The sequence below is a fragment of the Pleurodeles waltl genome, chromosome 5 (assembly GCF_031143425.1).
Source record: "Pleurodeles waltl isolate 20211129_DDA chromosome 5, aPleWal1.hap1.20221129, whole genome shotgun sequence".
Taxonomy (NCBI): Eukaryota; Metazoa; Chordata; class Amphibia; order Caudata; family Salamandridae; genus Pleurodeles; species Pleurodeles waltl.
Window position 1 is genome coordinate 960068930 of NC_090444.1, and position 18957 is coordinate 960087886.

Below are 18957 nucleotides of genomic sequence, written 5' to 3' on the forward strand. Positions count from 1 at the left end.
AACCCTTCAACCTCCTTGCATCTTGTAGGCACACCTCTGCCTCTTGCCCGCCCATTAATACATTCTGGTCTCCATGTGTTCAAGCTATGGGGTGTAGGAAGTTGGCTCTGTAAATACTATCTCAAAGTGAGAGATAGTGTGCACAGAGTCCAGGGGTTCCCCTTATATGTTGATAGTGGCATTAATAGATCATGCTAATGCACTATTTGTGATATTGTGGTCGAGCAATTGTCTTATCAGAGGGTAATGTTAAGCATTTGTTTTACACACCCAGGCAGTAAATAAGAACACACACTCAAAGACTTAACTCCAGGCCAATAGGTTTTCATATGACTGATTGATTGCAGTAGCAGCCCCTTCTGCCCCCCCTCCCCACCTCCTCAGCGCCTTGAGACCCTCAGAGGTGAGTAGTGCGCTTTACAAATTCCTGATTGATTGATATAGAAATAGATTCTTTTTTAAATTTATTTTAGAACCACAAGATTCAGAATTCAAGTAAGTACATAAATTGTAAGTTACTTGGCATAGAAATCTAGAACTTTGAAGTAAAACAGTAATGTACACAGTTTTGTAAAAAATGGCAATAAGCTATTTTAAAAGTGGATACTTAGTGCAAAGTTCAACAGTTTCTGGGGGAGGTAAGTACAAGTTAGTTTAGCAGGTAAGTAAAGCACTTACAAGTTCTGTCTCCGGGGCATAGGCAGCCCACCATTGGGGGTGCAAGTCAACTCCAAACACCCAGCAACACAGGGCCGGTCAGGTGCAGAGGTCAAAGAGGGGCCCAAATAACATTGGAACCGGAGCACCCCTAGTCTCCATAGGCACCTGTCTGCTAGCCCCTGCGTCCTTGGGGAGCAGAGCAGGGGGGTTTTGTAGAGCCCTGGGGGGGAGGGGGGTCCCAAACAGGCACACAAAATACACCCTCAGTGGCAACGGGGCGGCTGGGTGCAGTATGCAAAGTAGGTGTCAGGTTTCATATTGGTTTCAATGGAGGGACCTGGGGGTCACACTGGTGATGCAGGCAGGGCACAAGTGTGAGTGGGGCGGTGGGTGAGGGGTGGGGGGGACTTGGCAAAGATGAGGGCCGCCTGCTAGGCACTCCTGCACCTGTAGTTGGTTCCTCTGTGGGGATGCGGGTGCAGTGCTTCTTCCAGGCGTCAAGTTCTTTGTTACCGAGCAGTCGCGGTCAGGGGGAGCCTCTGGATTCTCTCTGCAGGCGTCGCCGTGGGGGTGCAGGAGAGGCCGTCTCATGGTGGCCACGTCTTGGGAGTCGCTTGGGGGTCCTCACTGCAGTTTTGGTTTCCCTGGACCCGAGCCAGGGGCATCGGGTGCAGAGTGTTGGGGACTTGCGCTTCAAGAGTGAGGTTGGAGGCTCTTTAAAGATGGTTTCTTCTTTGTTGTTTGGACAGAGCCGCTGTCCACAGGAGTTTCTTGGTCCTCTGAGTTGCAGGGCAGTCCTCTGAGTCAGCAGAGGTCGCTTGTCCTGCTGGATGCGTCGCTGTTGCAGGTTCCTAGAGTCTAGAGACAGGCCGGTAGGGCTGGGGCTGAGTCAGTTGTCTCCGCCTTCTCTGCGGGGCTTTCAGGTCAGCAGTCCTTCTTGTTCAGGTCGTCAGGAAATGTGTTTTCCTGGGATCAGGCTTGCCCCTAAATACAAAATTATGGGGTGTGTTAAGGGCTGTAGCCAATGGCTACTGTCCCCGAGGGTGGCTACACCCTCCTTGCGACTCCTCCCTTTGGGGAGGGTGGCACATCCCTAATCCTATTGGGGGAAATCCTCCAAGGCAAGATGCTGGATTCCCTAAGGAAGGGGGTCACCTCAGCTCAGGACACCTTAGGGGCTGTCCTGGCTGGAGGGTGACTCCACCTTGTTTTTCTCATTATCTCATCTGGACTTGACCAAAAGTGGGGGCTGTGTCCGGGGTGGGAGAGGGGGCATCTCCACTAGCTGGAGTGCCCTGGGGCGTTGTAACACCAGGCTTGAGCCTTTGAGGCTCTCCACCAGGTGTTAGTTCCAGCAGGGGGAGGTGTGAAGCACCTCCACCTAGGACAGGCTTTGTTCCTGGTCACAGTGCACAAAGGCACTCACCCCATGTGGCCAGAAACTAGTCTGGGAGTGGCAGGCTGGCAGAGACCGGTCAGCCTAGCACTAGCAGTTGGGCTGGCATGCAGGGGGCATCCCTAACATGCCCTCAGAGTACATTTCTCAATCAATCTCACACTGGCATCAGTGTGGATTTATTGTGCTGAGAAGTTTGATACCAAACTTCCCAGTATTCAGTGTAGCCATTATGGAACTGTGGAGTTTGTGGTTGACAAACTCTCAAACCCTATACTCTTTATGGCTACCCTGCACTTAAAATGTCTAAGAATTGGCTTAGACACTGTAGGGGCATAGTGCTCATGCAGGTATCCCCTCACCTGTGGTATAGTGCACCCTGCCTTAGGGCTGTAAGGCCTGCTAGAGGGTTGACTTACCTATGCCACAGGCAGTGGGTTGTGGGCATGGCACCCTGAGAGGAGTGCCATGTCGACTTAGTCTTTTTCTCCTTACTAGCACACACAAGCTGTGAGGAAGTGTGCATGTCCTGAGTGAGGGGTCCCTAGGGTGGCATAATACATGCTGCAGCCCTTAGAGACCTTCCTTGGCCACAGGACCCTTGGTACCAGGGGTACCATTTACGAGGGACTCATCTGTGTGCCAGGGCTGTGCCAATTGTGAAGGCAAAGATACATTTTAGGGAAAGAACACTGGTACTGGGTCCTGGTTAGCAGGGTCCCAACACACTTTCAATCATAACTAGCTTCAACAAAAGGCAAAAAGGTATGGGGTAACTATGCCAACAGTGGCATTTTCCTACAGGGGGCCGCTTGGGTTGTTCCAATTTCTAGCTATTTCCCTTTAGGCGAGGACAAAGGCAAAGTCTTGAAATCTGGTGGTAGCTTTATTCTTATAGTGTGTGGGAACCAGCCCAAGAGTCAGTTCTTCATCATGTAAGGGACCTCCCGCTCTATGCTAGTAGCCAGTGTCTTAGTAATGCCCTGCCCCCAATCCAGTAAGTGACTAACTCTGGGCATTCCCAAAACATGTGGTAAAACTCTGCTCCTGCCTCCCCACATTGTGGGTATTTTGCTTCTGCTAGTCTGTAGTATTTATTGATTTTCCTAGGTATAAAATGCACCGGATGCAGGACATAGATTAATGAGCTTGAACGTGGCATTTCTCGTCACTTTATTGGCATCGTAAAAGATATCTTCATAGTCCCTCTCACCAATGGCCATATTGAACTCTGCCTACCACTGGTCTTTCAATGATGTCAGAAGGGCTATTATGTCTCCTCCGAAGTATCTATAGAGGCATGCGACTGCCTTGTACGTCCTGGCCCCGCCAGACTGGCCTTCGTGTTTACAAATTACCTTCGTGAGTGCATTAGGCAATAGGAAGAGGCCCCAGGGAAGGTCGTATCGCAGGCGGAACTTGGAACTCTCTGTCCTCGAAAAGGGCTTCCACTATGGTCTCTCCGCCTCCCGCCAATATTGACGTCCGCCCGAATCCAGGATAAAACTTGTTACTATCATATCCATGTTGTGGAAATAGGAGTCCTGAATCCAGATCAGGAACGTTGTGAAATAGTATAGCAGGTGGGGCAGAGCCACCATTTTCAACAGTGCTACTCTGCTCGCTGTCAAGAGCAGCTATTGCGCCCAAAAGGCGGTGCTGGTCCTGAGGACCCTAATTGCCCTGCCTATATTTCCCTTTATTTGGTCATCTGGGTTATGATACACCTGGACCCCTAAATATTGAAAGGACCAGGCTCCCACAGCAAGGGCCCCAGGTCTTCTAGGGGTGGTAGGGTGTCTTGTGGTTTGCATTGTAAACAGGCAAGATTTGCGCCAGTTAACCCTGAGTCCCAGTATGGACCCATAATGGTTCAGCATAGCGCGGGTACTCCTCCGGTCAACCAGGTTGTTCCAGAAGAAGAGGAGCAGGTCATCTGCGTAGAGCACAATGTGATGGGTATGGCTGCCTGCCTCAAGGCTGCGGTACAAGGTTCCAATATGGGCCTGGTATGCCAAGGACTCCGTACCCAGGGCAAATAACAAAGGGGAGAGTGGGCTACCTTGCCTGGTACCCCTCTCCACTCTGTAACTCTCCCAAATCGAGCACCCAGTGCAGCCTCCTCACTGTTTGATTGGTATGGAGCAGTCTGGTCCAGGATATGAAGCTCTATTCCAGTCCCATCTGTTCCATGACGCTAAATAGGAATTGCCACTCCAGACTATCAAAGGCTTTCTCAATGTCTACTGCTAACATAGTCACCCTACCTCTGCCTCAGAGGCAATTGCTCCTAGTAGTGCACACAGTCGCCGAATTTTATGAGCTGTGTCGCTTCCTGATATAAAGCCTGCGTGATCCCTTTGTAAGAGGGTGGGCATATGCGGAAGGAGGTGCGTGGCCAGAATTATTCTTAGTATTTTGTAGTCCTTATTTAACACTGAAAACGGCTGGTAGGCATGTTTATCATATGGCTCCTTCCTGTACTTTAATAAGGGGACTATCATTGCTTCACAAGTGGATTGTGGAGCAACCCTCACACTGCCCCTTTCTGAGGATTTCTGCATCCTCTCGAGTGGTAGTCAGAAGGCGCAGTGATAGTCAGAAGGTGCAGTTGAAACAAAAATGCTATAATCTGATCCACCCCCCCCTGCCGCATAGCTGAGCATAATAATTGTGGAATTCACTGTTAATTTCATCTTGATGGTGCACCCTGTGGCCATCTTCTGCTGTCAACTCTGCAATGGCCAACCTGCGTTTGGCTGGGTTTGCGAGCTGAGCTAAGAGGGGGGCTTCCGTGGTCCTATTTGGCATGTGCTTGTAGAATATAGTTGCAGTAGTCGAAGCATCGGTCTTTCCTAGCTACCTCTTCCTTTGCTCTGAGAAGGTCCGGATGCAATTCTGGGTGGTCCGGTCGACGCCTCTCGCATGTTCTTAGGGCTTCCTCTGCCGCCAAGGTCTCTCGCAGCAGAGTCCCTCGGATTCCTACCGTCTCCTAAATACATCTCCCTCTAAGCAATACTTTAAATGCATTCCATTCTGATAAAGGGGACTCAGCAGCTAGCGTGTGAAATTCCAGCGTGCAGAGAAGGCCACCTAATCACACATGGAGATCGTAGAGGCTGGTAAAGGAGGGATTCATTTCGCTCTTGCAGGTGCTGTAGTCTTCAGGTATCGAGCAGCCCCCATTCCGATTGCCAGCTCGCAAACGCCTGGGCCACTTGTGTGGAGAGTGAGTGCAATCTAATTCTAAGTTTGCTTATCTTCTGCCCGGGCCTCTAGTGCGCTTACTTTGGCCTCAAGTGCAGTCATTCTGTTGCGCATCACAGCAACATCTAGGTGGAACTCGATCAACGTTCAATCCGTTTCAGTTACGTGCTCAGTCAGTCTTCTATGGTCATCCTTCAGGCTTTAGTCCACTCCCAGTGTGTCAATTGTCGTTTCTAGTACTTCTCTAGTAGCTGTGATGGCTTGAAAGATATCGTGAACGATGGGCATGGAGGTAATTTCTCTCGACGGTGTCCGACATTTCGACGACAGTCTCTTTCCGAGCCTGAGTGCTCGTGTCCAGTTTGCGTTTGCTGGTTGGTTTACCAATCTAGGAGTGTTGAATATTCCTATAGTCCTGATGATTGGTGTGAGGGCTCGCTTGCCTTCGACTCGCTGGCGGTCTTTGTGTGAAGAGAGAACCTATGGAGCCTCACTGCACGCCACGCGTTCGGAGCCAGTCAGGGCTTCAACTGCCGGCAGATGTCCGCTCAGAGTACCCCCTCCACTCTGCATTCCCACCTTATAGGGCCACCCCGTCTGCCCACGTCTGTCGCCAGTTATTCAAGAGTGTGGCGAGGTCGGTACGTCAGACAAGACGATAGTGATAATTTCCTCCATCATGTCTTCGAAGCCCAGCAGTGTCCAGGCCTGCAGTGTCCTGTATCCCTAGGTGCAAAAACCCTGCAGGTGGGCCTCCAATATTGGTCACTTTTGAGGAGGGAAATCACATCATCTTGAACGAGGGCACCACCCCAACCCCCCTTACTGTGCACCCTCACCTGTAATCCTTGTGCCCTAGCCAACTTCTGGCACCTAGCCTTCAGACCGCACCCTCCGCATTCCTTTGCCCCTCTAGGGGCGCTAGCCTCATTCTGTTGCTTAGGCACTGTAGATGGAGTGGTTACTTATGAAGGGGATGGGGGTCCGCATGCTAGTACTTAGTTCTTATTTTGTTTCTAGTTGCAAAGCATTACTTGTGCTGTGCCCCTCTGCAGTGACTCCCCTTATCTCTTCAGATGATTATGCTGGGGCCCTACCTTTTAGCCAGGCAAGTGCAGCTGTGCTCCCTGTTGGTCTGTGGACCTGCTGTGCGTGTATTTAGAGGGAATGTCTGTTGTGCCGTTCTGGGGCCCGCACTGCTTATGCTGCTCCTTGGCGCATGGTCCCAGAGTCATCTGCATGATGGGGGGGGGGTGTAAGTCTTCTCTCAGCTTGCACTTCGCTGTATTGCTGGATCGCTGGCCTTACCGTTATCTTCAGGGTCACTGGCCTGCTTGCCTCATGGCTGCCAGCTTGCCTCTCCATCCTAGTGCACTAACGGTCCGGCAGACCGGCCCACTGGCTTACAGGCAGCCAGTCCTCATTGGGGCCGCCATCTTGGGTGCACGCAGTGTTCCATTCTCGGCCTCTGGGACCACTCTGTAGGTCTCACCCGGGCAATCTGGGACACTTCAGGCTCCGGGTCCTCACTGCCGATGTATCTCACCACTCTCCGGGGTCTCAGGCAACACACAGGGTGACCACCCGTCCGTAATTTTCATGGACTGCCCGTAATTTCGCCCTGCCGTCCGCTCTCCATGGTGAAAGACTTAACGGACAGCATTTGTCTGTAATTTTAGCCTTTCACCTAAACTATAAAATGTAATTAGCACAGATCAATTTTCTCAGCTGGATTGAAAGGCACGGAGTTGTGTGTGCTCTGAGGGAGGGAGGGGCAGACAGAGAAGAAAAGGCCTTCTTGCCAAGATGTCTCTTTCCCTAAAGAAATGCAGATGTGCGCAACTAGAAAATCTGCAAATGTAAAGGGGCCTGGAAACCTGCATTGACTTAATCAAAGGAATCACTTGAAGCTTTCTGATGACTAAAATATTTTCTTTTAGAGAGGTACTTAAAGGGTGTTGCAAGGTGAACGGTGGAGTGTAGTTTTATTGGACTGTTATAAAAAAAAAAAAATGTTAGTACTAGGTATAAACTCTAAATTATTCAAATCTGTATTTTAGGAGGACTTTCATTTTTTTATTTAACCGAAATGTATTTGCGCATTTTGGAGCAGCCTATATTATGATGTGTGTGTAATGCATGTTTAAAATAAGGACTTACGCATTCACAGTTCTTTCAGGGACGCCGGTACCTCATAGTTCTAACAAACATTGACAAAGCCAATAGGTGTCGTCTACGCAAGAGTAATTGGCTTTGCCAATGTGTTTCACCATGTTATACACCAGAGTGGCTGCTGTTCAGCATGGCTAAAAGTTTGTGGATAGTGGTATAGAGTGGAGTACAGCGGCATAGGAGCAGTGGCGTAGAGCACAGTGGTGCAGACTAGAGTGCAGTGGGGTACAGTGCAGTTGTTTAGAGTACATTGGCGTAGAGTGCAGTGGTATAGAGTGCAGTGGCATGGAGTGGTTTGGGACAGAGTAGAATGGCATAGAGTGGAGTCGAGTGGCATACATTAGAATTGCAGAGTGCAGTGGTATAGAGTGGTGCAGAGTAGAGTATAGTGCTGTGCAGTGGCGTAGAGTGCAGTAGTGCAGAGTAGAGTGGTGTAGAGTACCGTGGCGGAGAGTGCTATGTTGCAGAGAAAAGTGTCAGTGCCGTGGTGGAGAGTGGCACAGAGCAGTGGTGTAGAGTACAGAGTAGAGGGAAGTGGCATACAGTGCAGTTTAGAGTGCAGTGGCTTAGAGTGGGATGGGGCAGAGTAGAGTGGCATAGAGTGCAGTAGAGTGGTATACAATAGAGTGGCAGAGTGCAGTAGTGTAGAGTGGTGCACTGGCATAGAGCGCAGAGTAGACTCAAGTGGCGTAGAGTGCAGTGGCGCAGAGTGGTGTAGTGTAGTGTGGTGCAGAGTATAGTGTTGTAAAGTGCAGTAACGTAGAGTGAAGTTATACAGAATAGAGTGTATTGGTGCAGAATGCAGTAGTACGGAGTAGAGTGGTGTAGAGTATAGTGGTGGCCAGTGCAGTGTTGCAGAGTAGTGTCAGAGTACAGTGGCGTATAGTGCAGTGGTGTAGAGTGCAGTGGTGTAGAATAGATTGTTTCGGAGCAGAGAGCAGTGGCATAGAGTGGAGAGTTGTAGGGTAGAGTGCAGTGCATTGATGTAGAGTGTAGGGGCATAGAGTTGAGTGTTGGAATAAAGTGAACTAGCATAGAGTCTATTAGCATCGAGAGCAGTGGCATACAGTGCAGTGTTGCAGAGTGGATTCATAGAGTGGAGTTGTGCGGACTAGATTGGTGTTGCCTAGAGTGGAGTGGTATAGCGTGCAGAGGCGCTGTATGCAGAATGCATTGTTGTAGAGAGGCGTAAAGTGCATTGGCATAGAGTAGAGTGGTACAGAGAGTAGAGAGGTGTAGTGTGAAGTAGCATAGAGTGGAATGGTCCAGAGTGGAGAAGAGTGCAGTGTCCCACAGTGCAGTGGCATGGAGTGGTGTAAATTCATGTGAAGCAGAGTAGGGTGCAGTGGTGCAGAGCAGAGTGGACTATTCATGATGTGGTAACACACTGCCACTACAGACAACACGTTTGTGATTGAAATGACCATTACATTGCACAGACATAACATTTTTCAAATAAAACTATACAGTGCATAGACGATGTGTGGAAATTGCATCATCTAATACAATGATTTATTTTTTATCATTTAAAGGTGTTTCCAGCACCGTTCAGAATTAACAAAAATGGTCTTCATTTGTTCTCCTAATTCTGATATATTATGAAGTTTATTTAAATGTTGTCATGTGATAGAAAAAACGCTTTCCTATCCAGCAAGATTGTCTTTTAAATCCTCTCACCTTGAAGTCAGAGAAGGAAAACTAAACCCTAAGTTCCAACCGAAGATCGAGCCTGGTACCTTGTTCGTTGAATGCACAGCAATGTGATGAGATAGGAACAAGATTTCCAGGCCTGTTTACAGAAAGGAGGCTCTCGGAAGGATACTTTAGATAAGGTTTGGGCAAGGGAAGGGACAAACTCAAGCTGCATAGCCTAAAACAAAGCCAGCAAATTGAAAGCAACGAAATGTGAGTTTCAAACCACAAAGCCAATGGCAAGCAGTGGGCGTAATTTATTCCCAAGGAAGCGCTATGAATGTACTTAAAGTGAGAGCTGTGGAATACTTTGCGGGGAAAGTCCAGAATTTTAGTCCACTTCTGTATTTTGCAGCGGTTTGGCCACATCAATCACCCAGGTAGTATGACGAGAAGACCTGGAACGGTCTCAGTGTTGCAGGAAAGGTCTGTACACCCATTCTATCAGTTTGTCACCAGTCCCTATGGTGTAGAGCTTCGAGCACACCTCAAGAAGGGTTAGTGCTAGGTGGCAGACATGGAATAGTGCATTTAATGATTATTTAAGGTGGTTGTAAGTAAGGCGTTGAACGGTATGAAGTCTACCACAAGGGTTTGGAAATTTAGTAGCTTGCCGTTCAGAAACAAATCCCCACATTTTAAGGCATCTTCAGCATGCCACTGATGGAGTTGCTCTGAGCCCAGCTGTCCTGTGCGAGTGTAGTGCAGGAGCACAGGGTTTCTTCATGTCAGTGAGTTTACAGGTTCTAGCAAGGCAAGAGAAAGCTGTGCATGATAACCCCGGATGGTGATCTGTAGAATGGTCAGTAGGAAACAATGAGCAGTGCAGTAAGCCCTCCTTAAAAGTCTTTACTGATAAACCCCATCTCATGCAGGTGGACGGGCAGAAAGCCAGTGAGCCACCCATTGGACCTGTGCAGATGAATAATAGCATTTTAAGTCCAGATAGCCTAATCCACCCGCAGTCACGGGTAGCTTTAGAGTGGAAAGAGCTACCAGACGGCGCCCCAGCGACCAAATCAGATGTACGGCATGTCTGAAGAACGACAGACGGACAAGCAGGGGAAGGTTTGCAAAATACTATCATTGGGGTATCACACCATCTTCACTAGTGCCACGTGGCCCATTAGGGAAAGTAGAAGAGAAGACCAAAAAGCAAATTGGGCTCGGAGGGACCATGACACTCTGCCGAGATTTCCATCCTTCAAATCAGTGGGCGAATGGTAGATATTGCTCACTAGGTATTGAAAGGTAACTGGTTCCCAGTTCAATCTGAGGTCTAACTGTATATAAAGGGGTAAACGGTGCTGTATGTTACAGAAACACTCATTACATTTTTAAATGTTTACATTTTGTTTGTGCAATTACATCCCAAATATTTTGAAGACTCTATGTATACTTGACACCTAGGGATAACCCAGATCACTTATTTGGCTGTTGCTCAATTTCAAAAGCATTTTAAAACATGGACAAAGCGGACAATTGCCTTGCACCTGGCTAGGTGCCAGAAAGATTGGGTAGATTTCGGTAGGGGTGATGGCCTTGACACTGTGCTGAAGGGTATTAATTTGCTACTGAGCAAGGATGTAATGTGACACCTGAATGTAGCATACCAGGATGCAATAACAAAAAAACCACAGTGAATAAATAGTGCTATGTTAAAAAATTGTAAATAAATGCATTGATAATGTAATGGGGTATGGCCTCTCTTGAGTGTCTGTAAAACTGACATTTGTCTGGAATTTTTGTCCTGAATTTTGACCCTTTGTCCCAAATTTATTTTACAGTCCTTTCCAGAATTTGCCTCGGACCCAGGTGGTCACCCTAGCAACACAGGTGCAGCTCTAGGGTTAGACACAGCTAGACAGCCCAAACGCCGTCCTCTTCAGTCGTCCTCAGCACACCTCACTCTGGCCTCTAATTGCTTCTCCGTTCGGCATTAAGCGCCACTGTCACCACAGCTGGGTGGCGGTGGGGTCATTGGGCTGTGCCAGAAGCATTGGGGGTGGGGGGGCAGGAGGAGGGGTCAGGGGATGGTGTGTGTATCTGTGGGTCCGCTGGTTTTGCAGGATTGTTATGGATGGGGGAACGCCGGGCGGGAGTCGGCAAGTAATACATCTCACCTCATCAGCTGCTTGCAACGCCCCCATAGACTTACTTCTGTCACGCAAAATACTTTAGGGATAGTTTACAGTTTTAGATATGAATGTACCTCCCTGCAACAAAGGTCGATTTGTGGAAGAAAGATGGTAACAGAAATGACTGACTGATATGAAAGCCTGAAATGACTTTTGGAATGATGTATTCTTAATGAATCTTTATTGTGATGCAAGACAATGTAATCCACATAGACCTGAGAAAAGATGTAGATGACACTATTGTGAATGGAAAGAGCATTACATGTGTATGATGAAAAGGCTAGGTAAAATTTGCTACAGTGAATGATTCGTATGCGACTATTTTACAGTTATAAGTGTGGCTGCATGCCTTTGAGTTCATATGTCTAGGTTGTTTCAATTGTGAATCCTGCACTTATTTGATAATTGACATAGCCATCTTTGTATGACTTGAAATGAAGTGCTTGCATTGGACTGGCCTTCAATTGAAATGGCTTGGTTTGTTGCAGTGAAGGAGACCTAGTGAGCCTGCATCTTCTGCAACTGGCCTTTGGAGACCGGAAGTGCTTGGCATCTGGACAAATCCTATATGAGGTAAACTGTTAAACTAGACAGCCGTTCGCTTTAAATGTGAATGGTAGCTCAACCAGTTGGTAGTTTCATATGTAATTTGAATAAATCCACATACTTTCGTTTGGAGACTTGCAGTCTTCAGACATTAATTTATGTTTTGATCACAGTTATTATGTAACACATATTGCTAATGCTCCATGTGTTATTTCCTAATCTGTTACTCTTAACATATTTTAGTCTACCTTGAATTGGAATGTTTAAAGGAAAATGTGCAGTGTGTTCAAGTCACACATTTTCACCTCCAATAACACTCAAAATCATGCACTTAAATGTTTCTCTTATTACTGTTTTTGCAGGGTTTGGAATATTGTGAAGAGCGTTACAGCCTGGATCTCACGGGTGGCATCCTGTCCCTAAGAAATCAAACTAGCAATACAAGATTGTTAGGTTGTCAGACTGTAGAGCGATTCCGGAGCCATGGAGAAAGGGACGATAGCTTGAATGAAGGTTTGTTCTGCAAACTGCTGCAATATGGTTAGAGACTAAAGATTGTAGCATAACTATTTTTATTTTATTTAGCTAAATGTATCTTCAAAGAAGGAAAAAACTTTCTGTGGCTGATGTTCTGGCTTAACGTTGGGCTTGCCTTTCTCAATGAAATGTTTCTTGCACAACCTCAAACTGTCTTCTGCTTGTTTGGATATATTCAAGGAATTAGAGAAATGGGTTTGGGATGTGTACGTTCTAGCGTTTTCAGACTGTATTTACTATATATGGATTTCCTATGTTGCTGCAGTGTGCTTAAAATTACAGAGGGCATGTTTCTTTGAGTTGCTTCTTGCATGTGTCCAAGGTGCACTTTATTTGTATTTCACTAACCTCAGATTGCCAAAACGTATCTATGTGCAAAGAGGGTTTCTGATGGATATTTCCACCTGCAAAGTCCTCATATTTTCAGTAGTGTCAGAAGCCAGACTGGATCCAGAAACTTTAATAGTTTGCTTTCGGTGGGAGGCGATGCCACAGCCTGCCCCAGACGTAGGTCATGTAGCCATATAACATCATAAGATTACATGCCTTCACACTAAGTGCTGCTTCTCGTTTTCCGTGCCCTGGGATGCGGTCTGGAGTTGCTTTCCTCAGAACTTTACAATTTAAAAAAAGTTTAAGTGCAGTTTGCAGGCAAAATATCCCCTATTGTACTTTTAAGTTTTAAACTTTGTCATTCATGTGGCAATTACTGATGGGCCATCTTGGACTTCTTGTTGTCCGCTTGTGGTGTCTTGGTCCGTGCCACGATTCCAAGTCCTGTGATAACTGAGGTTATATGAGTAGCAAGGCCATAAAATAAAGGGAGGCTGAACTGTACCAGGACCGAAGTCTGGAAAGAGATGCTACTTCCAGGTGCCTTGTCATATTTTGCTCAAGTTCGCCATTGGCTGGTAACTTCTCCAAGAGGGCTTCTTCTAGATTAGTTCTCCAGGAGAACTCCTAGAATAAGCCGGAGAGAAAGAGGTAGATTGACCTGCAGGCAATTCTTTTCTCCGATCCTAGCTTTGGTGTTTACTTTGAAGCTAAATTTGGTAGGTATTGCAGTGGCTTCAAAGCCTGAGTCAGAAGATATACTGTCAGCCTTTCTGCCTCCTGACCCCATGCCTATCACTGCCTGCACCAAGGCAATGTTGGTGTTCTTACGTAGACGTTCTTTCCCCAACCCTGTTGCCTGTTCCTTTAAGGCCCAAGAAGCCTACAGGTCCCCCCTGCCTCTACTCCCCTTACAACTCTGTGGTCAGGCATGGGCCTGGCCTAGATCAGTGCCGTTCTTGCACCATTAAACATTGATGTCCACGCCATCTGCTCCTCATTCTCACTGGAATCGCTCATGGACTGCCTATTTTGCCTTCAGTTGCACTGGTTTCCGATCGTCTCATGATTTGACAGACTTTCTGAAGATCAAGTCTACTAAAAAGATCCATATGAAAGGACCAGCAGTTATTAGAAGAGGCAGTATCCAGTACACTCCCTTGTGACAACTACTACAGTAGGATGAGATAATCTTTTGGATCCAAATCAAATGCCCTTTCGATTTATCATGATAATGTCAGTAGTAAAGTACTTGTATAGGGGCTATTAATATTAAGCTTTCAAAATGTCAGCAGCTTCGACTTGGTACCTGATGTTGATCTAGATTGACCTTCAGGGTGTGCTACTGAATAAGTATTGTCTTTTACAGCAGTACTTTACAATGCTGCTGAGATCGATCCTTGAACTGTTCTTGCCTGTGAAAGAAACGGAGTCAGATCTCCTTACTGAGATTCTGTACTCTACAGCCTCTGCTACTGAACCTTTACTACAGGTTAATAATGCCCCGATTGACCCCCATGGTAATGGCTTGGAGCAAGCCTGCTAACACCCCAGCTTTTAACTGCCTGGTTGTGCAACACCATCATACTTTACTTGTAGACCTTTTTCCAAGAGCCCTCTGGTGCAGGTTTCTTCCACTTCAAAGCAAATCTTTGACTCCTTTCCTACCTCTCCTCTGGGTAGGGTCAAAGGCGATCAAAGCCATTAGAAAGATGTTCTCTTCAGGACCCTTGCTCAACTAGTGCAGCTTGTCTTGTGGCTTGGTATTCCCGTGATTTATGGGAAATGGAACAACTAGTTATTCCTAACCTTCCAGACCAAATCTGAGATTATTTTGTGCAGGTTGTATGTGGTGGGCAAGATGCAGCGATTTCAAATACTCTTCTTCGGTCTAGAAACACTCTTCTCTGTGGCCCGGATGTCCTCTGTTGTTTTTTTTTCTCGGACGTCCAGACACCTTTAATGGTTATGCCATTTGATGGACTTTAAGAATACATATTTGAGAAAGATTGATAAGTGTCAGCAAGAAACATAAATACTAATTTTCTTCTCTGTTTCAGTCATATCCCCGGACACCAGTGTTTCCTTCTTCAGCTGGCAAGTGAACATATATGGGCAAGGAAAGCCTTCAACTTACTTGGCTGTGTTTGACATAAATCGATGGTATCATGCCCAGATGCCAGATTCTTTACGGTAAGGACCATTTTGCTTATTTAATGTGCAGATTACAGCACTGTAGTGTTACATTTTTAACTGTGCTTTAGCTGTTAACCTTTACATTGCCCACACCTAATTTATAGTCGTTGTTATCCCAAATAGTGCATCTTTGACCTGTATGCTCCTGTAGACTTTTAGACTGGTTAAGCCTGCCTTTATTTCTCTCCTGCACTATTTCCGTGCATCTCAAACCATGCAGGCTGCTAAGTGATGATTGCAATGTTGAGTTCAAGTCAGAATGTTCTGAGTTCACTCTTGTCATGTTTTTTCCTCATTGATTTGCAGATTTTGCTATTGTGTGTAAATTAGGCAACCCTTTATTGTAAATATTAATGATTAATATTTAAATTTACAGTTCATTTTACTGACTTTTGAACAACACTTCCATTTTGCCTTGTTTTTAAGGCCAGGAGAATTTCTTCAGAATTGCCCGTATTTCACCTTGTGGTCATTGGATGCTGTTGTGGCTATGACGTCACCACATTACATCTTGGATGTATTGGTACAAGAACGAAGTTTAAGCCGTGGAATGCCTTCTTCATATCCTCCTCCTGATCAGTTTTTTAACCCAAGCACTTACAATTTTGGTATGTACTTGTTTAATTATAAAACAGAGTTAACTCATACCCTATGTGAATTTGGGAGGCAAATTCTAATTAATTATGCATGAAATAAAAAAGATGTTGTTTTCACATAGGTACCAGTTCATGGTTGTTGAATATTATCAGTTTCAGAATCTTCTTCCCATCTTGTAAAGTTGATAAGTTTCTTGGGTGCACAGCAATACTGTTATGAAATCCCTCATAACACCGTAGACTGATGTGTTTGAAGTGATGATATATGCCTTTACAGAAGATGTGCTAAAACTACCCTTGTTGTTTTAATCATTTCTAACTTCATAATTATATTTCACTGACAAAGTATCGAAATGACATTCTCCTACGTCGAGTGGAAGAGTATAGCTGATGGCCTCCTGATTTACATAGTCTGGAGAAGAAATGAGGGAAAATGGATATGTCCATATGCAATGAAAGGGTCTGAGGTCCCACATCCCCCAAATAATGTTACTGGATTCAGGCACAATGGCACTTTCACTTAGAGCACATTGGATGTGCTTTCCCTCCCTATTTAAAATTTCCTGGTGAGCTTAGCAGATACTGGGCTGGATAGAATAGCAGGTTACCCATGCGGGGTGAAATGATCTGACCACCTAAAGGAAGCAGGCCCCCGGGTTATGGATCTGCTGCAAACAGAACAGGATTGCTGTGGAAAATGGGGTACATGATGTGAGTAGCAAATCCTTTGAGCTTGGCCTACTCCACTGGCTAGCTGAGTTCTCCAGGATCTGGCACACAATGGGAGGGTAAAGATTAGTATTCTTTTCCACCCATTCATTTTGAGGAACTTAACATTCTGCATTGTAGGATCCTCGCTGAAAAGCATACACCCAGACTGTTCCCATGCATCTACTGGGATCCTGGAACACTTTATCTTCAAATCTTGAGAAAATTATTTTTAGTAAGAGGTAATACCTCCGTTCTCATATTGTAGAGTTACCTCCAATAAGACGTGACCGGCATGCTTTATTGACTGAGAATTTATGACTCAAAAAGTATTAATGTAAAAACACCATATTGCAGCACCTCTCTATAATGCAGCCATGAGTTTAAATAGAAACATTTTCTTTGAGATCCTGCAGAGACAGAAAATGAAGTTTAAAAAAAAAAGGGCCTGTCAGTTCAAGAGTTCATTGAGTGTTAGAGAAAATGCAGTGTTACTTTAAAGAGCCAGTAGCTTCCCTGTCCAGCATGCACTGTACTTTGATTTTGCCTCATAGCCTCAGGTCTTTTTTCCGGCTCATGCTGAGAGGATCTCAGGAACACTCTTGGTTACTTTACCCAGTTTATTCTTTCACTTCTCAGTCCGAAGTTATAATTTCTTACCTCATTGGACAACTGTGAGGTTTTTGTTACACTTTTCACCACTTTTTAAACCAACTGTGGTGTCTATTTTTTCTTTACAATGCCTTCTGTGAAGTGCCCTACATATGGGCGACAAAAGGCCTTTTTAGACACACATTCAGTGTGTGAGGTCTGCCTGCCTTCCTCTTACTCTGTTAAGAAGTGCAAGTTTTGTCAAAAAATGCTTGGGAGCCCTGCAAATTAAGAGGGCCTCCTCTTGGGAGGCAATCCGGAGAACCTATGCCAGGAGGAAGAAAAGAAAAAGTGAAGAAAAAATGGCAGGTAAGGGTCTCCTTTTTCTGGAACGAGAACCTATCACTCAAAAGACTTGGATAGAGAAAGTTCTAGTTACAGAAAACCGTTTTTTAATGTTATCACCATCATTCTGGGCATTCTAACCATTCTAGGTAGCAGTTGACGTTGAGGCAGCCATCTGCAATGGCTTGCTCGATGTCATGGAGCATGACGAGCATCGCTGACTCCTTAGGTACCACTAGCTTTACTTTCGGTGTTGTTACCTGTACCAGCGCCACAGCCGTCGACTGCGATAATGTTGATGGCGGGGTATTTGATGCCAGCACAGCAGTCCGACGTTGAAGATCAGCTTCCAGGATGTTGATGTCAGAAAAGTCTATTTCTTTTTTTTAGTGTCTGATTCTCTTCAACCAGATGATGACAGAAGGGCTAGGCCAACCTTTGTAATCCCTCAGGATGGTACTGTTCAGGAACACCTTCCTATTATTGATTTGCCGCCTAGAGCTATTTCGCCTATTAGTAAAATACCTTGTCCTGTAGCTCCAGAACCAAGGCTTACACCAAGAGTGTCTCCTTGTACTGAAGACCATCGACAATTTTGTAACCTGACATTCAACGCCAAGAAGTAAGACGATGGTCCCCTTCTCAATCTCTGTCTACTACTAGAATTTATTCAAGTGGCTCTTACTCTACCTTTGCTCGCACTTCTCCAGCAGCGTTACCCTGAAGAACGTCTTCGATAGATGACGTTATAACTTTTGAAGAAGTTTTGGTCCGAGATGCTACCAGCTGAACATACAATTGCAGACACCACAAACCTCAGTTTGTTATTATGGAAACACTACAAACAAGGGCTTCACCAAGACCCACTTTACCCTTAGTTCATGAGTTTGTGGAGCTTGCACAGCACAAATATATTTCCCAATTTACCATTAAAGCGGCAACTTCTCAGCTTTATAAGAAATATAGAGCTGCAGAAAAAGACCCTGTTTATCGAAGGCAAGAACCTAGATTGATTCTGTCACATGTTGGTAGTAAGGAAGAAACATCCTTTGCCTACAGAGACTTCAGTCCCTCCTGAAAAGAAGAGCAAAAGATTGGATGCAGTAGGGAGAAAAATGTGTAACTGTGCAGCTTTTAAAAACTCATTGTGTCTGCACTATTGACCAGATATGACTGGGCCTTATGGAAGTTATTTGTTGTATTTGCAAATGATCTACCAAAAGACAGATTTCCTGGAAATCATACAAGAAGGCCAAACAGTCTCAAACTAATTCATAAGTTCACCCATAGATGAGGCGGACTTTGCTGTGACTAATTTTGTAACTGAATAGCTGTCCGTAGGATTATCATGGTTCAGACTGACTTATCTTAAACCAGATGCTCAAAAAAAAAAAGTATGAACCTTCCTTTCACCTGTGCTGATCTTTTTGGTCCACACACTGATGAGGGAATGGAACGAACGAGAAAGAAAGCTGAAACTCTAAAAGCGGTGGGCTTGAAGAAGAGAAAAAAATCATTCCATCCCTATTACTATTGCAGGGACTGCATAATACAACCCAGATAGAGGGGGTGTATCCCCTCAGTGGTCTTTACATTTACAATCTCAAGGTTGCCAACAACAATATCAACAACAATTCCAATCTAGGAACAACTGAGGCAGAGGACAGCAACAACAAACGCACCAGCTGTTCTTCTCCAAGACTAGACAGGTCTCAAAACTTTGAGGATCTCGATCCCTCTATTCTGTATCCAACTCCAATAGGAGGGAGTGTCACGCATCACTTATCAGAATGTAAATTAATAACCACAGACAAATGGGTTCTACAAATGATTCAAAACT

General features: G+C 45.6%; 1 protein-coding gene across 2 annotated transcripts in view; it reads left to right on the top strand.

Moving 5' to 3' along the window:
* Positions 1-18957, top strand: part of AHCTF1 (AT-hook containing transcription factor 1) — a 1009458-nt gene that overhangs the window by 100147 nt on the left and 890354 nt on the right. For both annotated transcript variants that reach the window (XM_069235080.1, XM_069235081.1), the window contains 4 exons: positions 11754-11838; positions 12174-12324; positions 14742-14874; positions 15304-15485. In XM_069235080.1, coding sequence (XP_069091181.1) covers positions 11754-11838; positions 12174-12324; positions 14742-14874; positions 15304-15485 — 551 coding nt within the window. The remainder of the gene's footprint in view (positions 1-11753; positions 11839-12173; positions 12325-14741; positions 14875-15303; positions 15486-18957) is intronic.